Below are 10,661 nucleotides of genomic sequence, written 5' to 3'. Positions count from 1 at the left end.
ACATTTCCCGGATCATCACCACCTTCTCAGTTTAGTAATATGTACATCTTACCTTTTCACGCGTTCAATCCAAGTACGTGCTACCTTTTCCCCCCTTCCCAGCTGTTAAGAATGCGTTATTGTCAGTCACAGTCGCACACCTCAGCAGGTGAGGGCGGAGTTTCGACAGCCCTCACTGGACATGGAGTCCGCAGAGTACAATGACAAAGAACAACTCACTATCCAGCCAACATCCTCACAGCTCACAAGAGGCTATGTATTTTGAACAGCAAATTAAGACCCCATGACTTCTATTATTTCACACTGGGAGCATAGACAGATACATGAATATAAAGTAAACACAGATCCAAGGACAAAAGTTGCTTTTAGTTTAGTTTGAACTTTTATTTATATTTCATAAACAATTTTCCAGGTCTACTGATCAGCCCATCGATGTGACCCCACTAGGGAAAAATTTACAAGCCACAGAACCAGGATGACACGTGCAATGAGGGGAAATGGGAAAAGTGTCTACAGTTTTACATACCGTCTCAACATATGTGAAGAGGTATTGAGTATAAACTCTAGTTATATCACACACAGCAGTTATTCAAGGATGACAAAAGACATACACGAACACTTTAGCAGTTGCAACAAATGGCCAGTTCCCTAAAATGAGATGTAAACCAAGTAACAACATTACTCTCCTTTGTGGCAAACTGAGCAGAAGGACTCTGTCTGTAGACTGGGGTGAGAAGAGTCTTCCATTAGGTAATGGGGTAAGTAAGAACAAGCAGTGGAGTAAGTGAAGGGAACCAGTGGAGAGACCAGCACTGCACACCACTGGTCATCAGTGCAGCAGAGAGGTGGGTATTCATCATTTGCATCCCTTAAAGTTGATAGCTTTGAACAAGTGCTGAGTAAGTGAACAAGAGGGAGCGAGAGCCTTTCCAGGGTAGAGCACCCCAACTCTAGCAGGAGATGCCAGGTGCTTATAAGCTGGTGAGGGCATCCACGCCAGGCAACACTTTCCCTGTGGATGGTGGAAAACAAAAGCCATTACTGAAGTGGTCAAGCATTGCCAATGTTGGTTATTAATGACTAAGCAACAACGGTATCATTGTATTTTGTACTTCTAGGTATCAGCATTGTATCAGCATCAGCACTGTATTCTACAGTATTCTAGTTCATTGGTATGTTGGTCTCCAACCTACTGTACTGTACTAGGATATATTCTATGAGTAAATGACAAAGCACTCTAAGTCGCTCTGGATCAAGTTTCAAGTTTGTGTATGACTATGTATCCGACAAATAAACCAAACTTGAAACTTGGATAAGAGTGTCTGCTAAATGCCGTAAATGGTCTCAGGATACTTATTAAAACGTAGACAAGTTCATTACTGGAACTGTTAGGGTGCATTATGCTTTAAGATGTCCTACCAGTAAAACTCCTTATGATAAATAAATTTTAAAAAGAGAGAAAAAAGAAAGAGAGAAAATGTTCCCTCTACTGTCTAAACAGTTCAAAATGGCAGACATGGCACACAATGTCATGAAGCATTGTTTACCATTTTAACTCCAAGTTATCCACAGGAGGTCCAAACTAAGCTCATCATTTCATCAACACAGGAAATGAAGTAAGCAACTCACCCTCCAGAAGCTCCAGACTGGCTCCGCCCCCTGTACTCACGTGGCTGACCTTGTCCTCTGTGTCCCACTTGGCACAGCAGGTAGCAGTGTCTCCACCACCTACCATTAGCCACAAAGACATTATTCAGCATCATTCAGTGTGGATAAAGAGTACCGAATGATAGGGGAAACAATGCTTTTATATGAGTGAACTGGTTTACAAATGAAGGGAAAACACTCTTCAGTGTGATAAAAGCAGCAGTTACTTCAGGAGTTAAAGGTTCACAATGCAAGACTTTGAATCATCCATTCAACCTTCTGGTTTGAGCTAATTAACAAATTCAGGTAGTTAGGACAAAATCCTAGTGAGGACTTTTAATTACTGTCTTAGGCAATCCAACATTTTCTACTATGAAACAGTACAATTACTGTTCTATTGCAAATCAGAAGCCATTTGGGTATAAATAATTTATACCTGCAAATGAAGCAGGATAGCGGTACCTAGAATCTAGTGCCACCTAGTGGTTACTAGAAAACTCAGTAAAAATGGAGGCTTACCCATCAATGACAGTTAATAAAAGTACTAGCAAATAAAGCCCCATCATCCTTAATAATAACTTCACTGAGGAGCATCTTAAACTCAAATGTAAATCTGAACTTGAATAATTCAGACACATTGTTAGCTTCCTCACTGTACTTACCAATAATGGTGATGCAGCCATTTTTGGTCGCCTCCACAACATTATCCATTAGGTTCTTAGTTCCAGAGGCAAAGTTGTCCCACTCAAACACACCCACAGGTCCATTCCACACAATCTGCTTGGCTCTTCTCACAGCCTCTGTATAGATTTTAGAGCTCTCGGGTCCACAGTCCAGACCCTGCGCAGGACAAAAAAAAATGGAACCAATTCACAATTTCAACAATGAATAAACATTGCTTATTCAGTTCAGTCAAGGCTGGACTGATACACCAGGCCCTGAAGTAATTGTCTTACCATCCAGCCTGCCAGAATTCCATCGGCCAGCTTAGCTGTCCCTGTTGCAGCGTTCTCGTCAAACTTGTCTGCGGTGACAAAGTCAACAGGAAGGGTGATCTTGACACCATTTTTCTCTGCCTTGGCCATCAGGTCTTTCACAATCTTCGCACCCTCCTCATCATACAGGGATGTACCAATCTGTCCAAATATACACAGATTCACATTTAGACATAACAGCTTACATAAAAAAACATTTGCTAATCAAATAAAAGGTATAGGAAAAAAAACTCATTCAATTCAGCATTTCATAAAATAGAAAACAAAAAAACAAAAAAAAACCAACACACCACACACTGACACTCATTGAGTAAAAAAAATAATTCTGAGTAATTTCAAAGCAAGGTAGGCTACATCTGAAGAGCCCATCTACCAGTCCACTTACCTCCATGTTGTTGAGGACCTTAAGGAAGGTGAAAGCCATCCCACCCCCAATGATCATCTCATCCACCTTGTCCAGCATATTGTTAATCAGCTGGATCTTATCTTTGACTTTGGCTCTGCAGTGACCAAAAAGAACAGTGAGCCAGTGAGTGTGGCATATTCCCTCAGTTTAACTACTGTAATTGCGTTACCTACGCCTGAAAGAACACAGTGAGCAAGTAAAGTAAAAGCAAAATAATAGCTTGTCAGTGGCTAAATAAACTGAGGGTGCTGTGCACATTGGTTGCAGACGTCATCAACGGGGCCACTCCTGTCAGCAAAACCCATCACTAGAATGGTGCCAAAAATGGAAAACACTGGAGTCATCATAGTAAATTAGTAACCACCAATACACATTTGGCACAAAGGCACAGAGATAAAAAGCAGAAGAGGCATTTGGATAATAGTCTAGTGCAGCCAGATGTCAAGCACCACCCCCTGAGCCTTGCAAATGTCTGGGATTCGTTACCTTGGAGTCGCACATTACAAACAGGCCAATTGTATGCCTTAATATGTACAAATCCTGCAAAAATCATTGGAGACCTGTTCTCTTAAAACAAAACACCTCAATTCTAGAATTATCCCTTGCTATTTTTGTATAGAGTTTAACTGTAAATTGAAGCACTAATAAATTGAGATTGTAAGCTTGCCAGGTTCTAGTAAAAAAACTAGTGTCCTTGTAGGCAAATAAGGTTGCACAAAAAACCCAAAAACAGTGGTATAGACTCTGGCCTTCTTCTAAACGAGACAGTTACTGAACGACATTGCTGTGCAGTGGTAGGCCTCTGCACATTACTAGGTTTGACACAACAAATAGGCACCGTCACACTTGCCGCCATATTATATAAGAAGATAAAACACTCTACTCCTGTGCTTTCACAAGAGTTCTTCAAGTGCAAAAAGAGGACAGGGGGTCTGGAAAACAGCACATCACTCAGACAGTATCATTACATTAGCATAAAAGCAGTCAGCAGAGCTACTGCACTTGAAGACTTTTAAACCATACCCTCACTGGCCTGGAGTGCAGCAAAATCTGAAGCAAAATAAATCAATGCAAAATGCAATTAAGAATAAGAACCTGAAGAAGCTAAAAGCTTAATATGAATAAATAACACACCCTTCGTGTCTCTAGCACAGCACAACTGTAACCACCAACTCTTGTCTGTACTTGCACCCATATGATGGAACAAACTCCCACCATTTGCCCATATATCAGCCTATTAACATTTTTAAAAGTAGACTAAAAAAGGTCCACCTTTTAAAGCAGCATTTGAGTGATCCATAATACCTTCATTGCACTTGAATAATCACCATTCCTTCATTTATTTAGTTCCAAAAAACATGGTTTCCCTTCTGACAGGGTTCTATCTTAAAAGGTAACGTTAGAAATCAACCACTCCTATTTCTCCTCTCCTATACCACGTTCCTGTGTGCATGCAGCTCTTAAACCCTCACCCTCCAAGAATGGCAAGAAATGGTCTCTGAGGTTTCTCCAAGGCCATGGCAAAGTAGTCCAGCTCCTTCTTCATCAAGAAGCCAGCAGCCTTCTGAGGTAGGTCCACTCCTACCATAGAGCTGAAAGAAAAGACAGTGATCAAGATAAAGACACTGCATTAACCCTATTAACGTTCCCATTTTGGGTTGGTTGGAAGATTGTGTCAAAACAAGTATAATGACAATGCTGACAATGTACCTGTGTGCCCTGTGTGCTGTTCCGAAGGCATCGTTAACATAGACGTCACCCAGCTTGGACAGGGAAGCCCGGAAAGCTTTAATTTCTTCCTCTGATGCTTTGAGCTGGTGGGGAAAAAAACAGGAAACATTATATGCCCAAATACTGTGTTGTGCAGACAAGTGTGAAAACACTGACTTTAAAATGTTAAGTATCTCCTAAATGTAACCTTTCTATTGATGGTTAACAAGAAGTCTCATAATAGAAATGCTAATGTATTTGGCCAGGATGCACAAGATGCACCTGAGCTTGGCAGGTCATTTGGTAGGCCTGGTTGTTTTGATCTTTTCTGCACAATTGTCCATTCTAATGACAAATTAGATTTTGAGAGGGGAAATAAACCCCATGAAGAACACAGATTTACAGCACACATTCACACTAAAGATACAGAATCAGAGACCACAATTCAACCCAAATCAGATTTCTTCTATACTGAAATGACTAAAGTTCATGACTCCTGAACTTGGTTGAGTGAAAGGTCATGCACATGCTTTTGAAATGCTTGGGACCCCTGCTCAGCAGAACATCCAGCGAAGTTGACTTCTACTATTTGATCATGAAGACACCCCCCCAAAAAGGTCAAGTATTAACAGAAAGGTCAGTGGGTTGCTTGCATGTCCTCCACATCTCTCCTTCCCCACACTGCATTCCAGCCGGGACTCTGCAGACCAGAAAAGCAACAGGCTTGGCCAAGGCCGACTCAGTGACCTGGCTGCAATGTTAAAAGGCCAGCCATACAGCTTTTAGAAGGAAGGGTGGGTAGATGTACAGTAATATGTTCCAAACCATATGTGTTTACCCACACTAAGCAACCCGATATTGCTGTAGGTATTCAGATTAAAGTGAATCCATGTGTCTTAAAATGCAAGGACATAAGTGATCTACGCTGGGTTTCCCAAAAACATCATAAAACAAATATCATATTTAGATTGTAGAGCGTATATTACACTGAACACTCTCTCTCTCACATTTAAAGATTATCTTAACATGTAGATATTTTGAGGAAATAGGCCCTGAACTGTTATTTATCTTGCTCCATAGTTTAGGGTTATGGAAGGGATGCCATTTGCTTTTGGACAAGGTGTGTTTGCATTATGTTCCTTGTTTCTAACACCTTACAGCAATGTATTTGTTCAGCTGTTTCTGCATCAGGTATATTTAAGGAATTAAAACATGATTTTTAAAACATAAAAAAAAAAAAAAAAAAAAAAGCACTGATAAAGGGGCATACACGTCACAATAAATTGAGTGATCGATGTGAAATCATAATCAGGTTATGCTTTTATGCAGATTTTAACTTTAATTTAACTAAGGTAACCCAATTAGGATGTTCCCATGACAACTGTAATAATCTAGGTATCACCTTAATCTGATTGTAATTATACTTTTAACATGCATGTAAACACTAACTGACTCACTGCTCACTGTTCCTGCTATATAATAGTAAATTTGACTGGGGGACTCTGCTGTGTGGACAAAAGTAATGATACTGATAATGTGCAGTATGAGTTTTGTTTTCTATACAAAAACTTTTACACTGAGCTTCACAATTCATATTTAAACAACTGACTATAGTTTTGAGCACATAAAATATTTGATATATGGATCCAAGTAAACAAACTACAAGTGCTTCCAGGATCATTAAATTACACCGACAAGAATGGCTTGTTTTCCCATACTAACCTACTTTTCTACTTACAGTCCCAAATGCTTCCAATTTCAAATACTTTAGCAGAGCAGACTGCGCCACACTCAGTCTGACTGAATGCAGACAATGATCAAGTATTTTTCCTGTCTACACTCAGAGCTTCCATCGTTGCCACTCACCTTGTTGCCCGCAGCATCTTTTCCCTTGCCCTCCTCAGCTACATGGAAGCGCAGGTTCTCCAGCAGTATAATAGAACCTACTGGGGGGTCGGCACATGTGCTTTCCACGTCCGGGCCAACACAGTCCTTCAGGAATTTCACATCTCTGTAAAAGCATATAATCAGCACAGCCACAAACATACTGCTGAAGACAAAAATACACTTCAATCATAGAGGTGTGGGCACCATGCGGCTCTGTCATGCATTGAAGTTCCAGCATTGTATTGTAGCATGATGGACAACAATGCTTCACTTACTTGCCCAGCAGGCTCTTGAGTTCTGCAGCTACAGGTTCCAGAGAGTACTTATTGGGCATTGGGACACCGTCGGGCCGGCCCAAGTGACTCATTAGCACCACAGATTTGGCCCCATTGTCCAAACAGTGCTGGATGGATGGTAATGCAGCTTTGATCCTGTATGGAGTGTTAAAATTTGTGACTCTGAAACACTTATTTCATAGCTAAATAACATGAAATGGAACGATAAAGCAATGAAAATAGTGTTGCTTATACAGTGGTTTACCTCTGGTTGTTTGTGATTGATTTGTCCTTCATGGGGACATTGAAATCAACCCTATGAGAGAGTAAACAATGTTTTGTGGAAACTTTGAAATTATTCTGTTTTATTCTGTGATAGCAATGGTAAAGACAAAGTAATATTAGTAATATTAGTACAAGAAAGAACTGAGAGCAAGTTCATACAAGAAAACAAGTGAGAAAAATATTTGATGACAAAAAACTACACTTCTCTGTCTCTAAAAAGCTGCTACATTGTTCATTATTAATGGCCTGAAACTTAAGAACAAAGGCTTACTGAAGTAATAGATACTATTAACAAACCAACACCAAACACACCACATTTGACTTTTGCTTTTGTTCTACATTTGTGTTTTTGTGCTCTTTGTAACATGCTAAGTCTTTTTAAACAACTGCGAAACCAAATCCTTCTTTTCCAACACTAGTGCAGCACATTACTACTGCATGTCGTAATGGACAGAGAGGGAACCTATTAATGGAACTTTAAAAAGCTCCACACACTGCACAGTCGCAGGTAGTTATTACTCATCACATGAAATCAGCTACTCATGGTTTAGACATTCTTAAACTCAGAAAATGGTAGTGATCTTAGTCACAGTTATACTCTCTGCAATGTGCTACTGCACTGACTCATCTCTTGAGCACTGGTATTTTATGGGGCTACATTTGATGTGATTCGGTTTCTCAGTTATAGAGAATATTTCCAGGATACAGAGGCATTAAATTGGATCAAGGTCTGATTAATATGAATCAAGTAAAGAGATGATGCATCGTCTCCATGCTGAAGATTCCCTTGCCATTAGTACGTGTCACTAAGAGCTAATGCAAGCACACACGTTAGTACATGCACGTTCTCACAGATCCCATCACAACGGACTCGTTATATCACGTAGGCTACGGCAGCCTACCCCACGTTGTCCCTGTTCATGCACTCAGGCGGAAAAAAATTGATGGTTAGCAAAGTCTATGGTTCTAGGAGGGACATACACCTCAGAAAAGTCAAATAGTTGGTAAGATCGCATCATTCACAAGACCGTTCCAATGTCTAAATTAAACATTTTATTAAGCTTCGAGGAAAACGTTTAACTTAATGTTACGTAAGCACAGTATTAAAGAGCGTTTCCTAGGAAACGCTGAACACTGCTTCGTGATGACAGGCTGTTTATTTATTTATTTTTATGTATGTATGTATGTATGTATTTATTCATTTATTTAAACGACCACATCTAAAGGCTATACTTAACGGGCACTGTTAGCTAGGTTCGTTCGTCTCTGCCCATTTATGTATTATCCGCATGGGCAAGGTTATTTTTAGACATTTATTAAACTTGCATGATTACAATCCCAAGGAAAATGGTAGCATTTGATATACAGTACAAATTCAAACAGCATATCACAAACCCCATGTCTGGGTATATCACTGATAAATATTTAAGCATTATATATAGCTATATCTTTTTAAAATCGTAGCCTTTTTTAAGAGAGAGAGAAACATTTTTTTCCCCCCCATTTCATCCATCACAAAAACTAAAGCGATGACAGTCGTATGTGGTTAAAATCGGTGTAATTTTATCGACAACCAGTAGTGGGTGCAAGTTGCGCAAGTCTCAATACAGAAAGATTTTCTATGTCCAGAATGAAATCTGCCATTAACTGGACTAATGGATTAATCCATAAACGGTTACGGCATCTTAAGGAACCAAAAGATGGTTCATTCAAACTACGCATGGTATTTTTAGGGAAATTGCTCAATCAGGATACGTGACGTGTACTTCCTGTGCAAGACGTTAAACGGAACGTTATTCATTCTGATACAGTTAAATAGAGGTCAAACTACTGTAGCTACCTGCAACGTTAGCTATTTAACTGCACAGAGAGACTTTATTGCTCAACATAGTTTGGATTCTAGGTTATTTTAACGCCATATTAAAAAGGCAGTAACAGTGATGAACAGTGAGGACTGTGTGCTTCTTACATAGCCCATATAAAAAATAATAATAATAGTAATAGCCTCACCGCATAACTACGCGCTTTCCATTCACATCCACCTTGTCCAAGGTGAGTTTGTTCGACAGAGACATCGTGGGCGTTAATAGACAGCGCTACCCCCTTCTCTGCAGACTTCAGCACTGGGTAGTTCCCGTATGAAAATGACCTTAGCTTCAAGCTCACTCATCCAAGGTGGGCGGGCCTGTTTGCGATAATATGCTGTTTATTGGTTCATGTCAACGGAGACGTAAGAGGGCTGGTGGAGGAAGGGTTTGGGCATTTGAATCAGTTATTGGACGCAATTGCTGTCATTCACTACGGCTCCACATGCCGTGGTACGTGACGGTTCCCGGGTTTATAAATGGTTGCAAACATATCTTTACCCTCTTTGTGTTTATAACTATGTGATTGTTTGCTATTTACACACATTATATATATATATATATATATATATATATATATATTAAAGGTCTTGAGTCGTGTACAATAAAATATACTAATATAGAACATGCTGAGATCCAACAGAATTAAGTTTCTGAACACTCAAAAATCCGTAACAGCTTGTTAGGTCTGGCTTTTAATAAAAGTCTCCACACGCACTCAATCCGTTCTATTTTCTTGCTCACGTTGCCTCACCGTACTTCGACATGCAAACGAAACACAAGTGGCTACTTGCTAAAGGAATTCTGGCAACATGCTGTTTTTAAAAACGGAACACACTGACAAACATGGATGTGTGTCTGTTGCCATATATAGCTAGCGTCATTCAATGTTAGCTAGCTGATTAGCATACTGTTCTGCTATCTACTGAATAGGGGAAAACAACGTAATTAAAATACTGGTTGTTATAGACATGATTAACTTCGACAGGTCAGAGCTGTTTTGTTAGTGACTTTAGTTTTAAAACACTGCACTTATATCAAACCATGGCTTTTGAACCTTAAGGGACAGTGTATTTTTTGAGTTTATAGTTAGCTTTACTAAGTCTATTTAACTCCATAACTTAGGTTTGGGGGTTGCGACAATTTCAAAACGCATTTTGCCCCATCAAACCGAAGTCTAATATTCTGTAAGTTTTTTCCCCGGGTACAACGGAGTTTGAGAGGTGGCGATAGTAATTTCCCTCATCTCTTTAGAAAAGCCATTCAGCATGGCGGGAGGGATTCCCCCGAGGCCGAGTGAGGCGTGGCTTACTTTGCCAGTATTGGAACTCTACATAAAGGCACCATAGCGACATCTTTTGGATATAATGTTTCCTGTTGAGAAAGCATAACTACCGAATACGTTAATGGAACACACAGAGAATAGGAAGAAACCATGGGTTATGAACGTGTATCTTAGGAATCCTTCATAAAGTGTATTGCACAATCACTGACTTTTGTCTGGATGCACTTAAGCACATCTGCAGGTGTACTCTCAAAAATGGTCTATTAAAAATGTATAAAACAGCAGCATAATACAAGGTGAGGCAAA

At 39.8% G+C, this 10,661-nt stretch overlaps 1 protein-coding gene across 1 annotated transcript; it reads right to left on the bottom strand.

Moving 5' to 3' along the window:
* Window positions 1-359: 359 nt before the first annotated feature.
* pgk1 (phosphoglycerate kinase 1) lies at window positions 360-9,352 on the bottom strand. The gene is made up of 11 exons (XM_027018445.2): window positions 9,216-9,352; window positions 7,186-7,236; window positions 6,921-7,076; window positions 6,625-6,769; window positions 4,759-4,862; window positions 4,521-4,640; window positions 3,028-3,142; window positions 2,604-2,783; window positions 2,310-2,487; window positions 1,630-1,728; window positions 360-1,012 (listed from the first exon to the last, which is right to left on the bottom strand). Exons 1-11 carry the CDS (start codon window positions 9,278-9,280, stop codon window positions 972-974), a joined length of 1,254 nt encoding a protein of 417 aa, XP_026874246.1. The 5' UTR covers window positions 9,281-9,352; the 3' UTR covers window positions 360-971.
* Window positions 9,353-10,661: the final 1,309 nt, after the last annotated feature.

The sequence above is a fragment of the Electrophorus electricus genome, chromosome 6 (assembly GCF_013358815.1).
Source record: "Electrophorus electricus isolate fEleEle1 chromosome 6, fEleEle1.pri, whole genome shotgun sequence".
NCBI classification, from domain to species: domain Eukaryota; kingdom Metazoa; phylum Chordata; class Actinopteri; order Gymnotiformes; family Gymnotidae; genus Electrophorus; species Electrophorus electricus.
This window is presented reverse-complemented; position numbering and strand designations above follow the sequence as displayed.

Excerpts from the sequence above, each read along its gene's own strand:
- pgk1 (XM_027018445.2), bottom strand. The coding sequence starts at position 9,280 with ATGTCTCTGTCGAACAAACTCACCTTGGACAAGGTGGATGTGAATGGA. Across the intron at positions 2,488-2,603 it reads GAATTCTGGCAGGCTGGATG|GGTCTGGACTGTGGACCCGA; the intron begins GTAAGACAATTA and ends TGTCCTGCGCAG. Across the intron at positions 1,729-2,309 it reads TGGCTGCATCACCATTATTG|GTGGTGGAGACACTGCTACC; the intron begins GTAAGTACAGTG and ends GGCTAATGGTAG.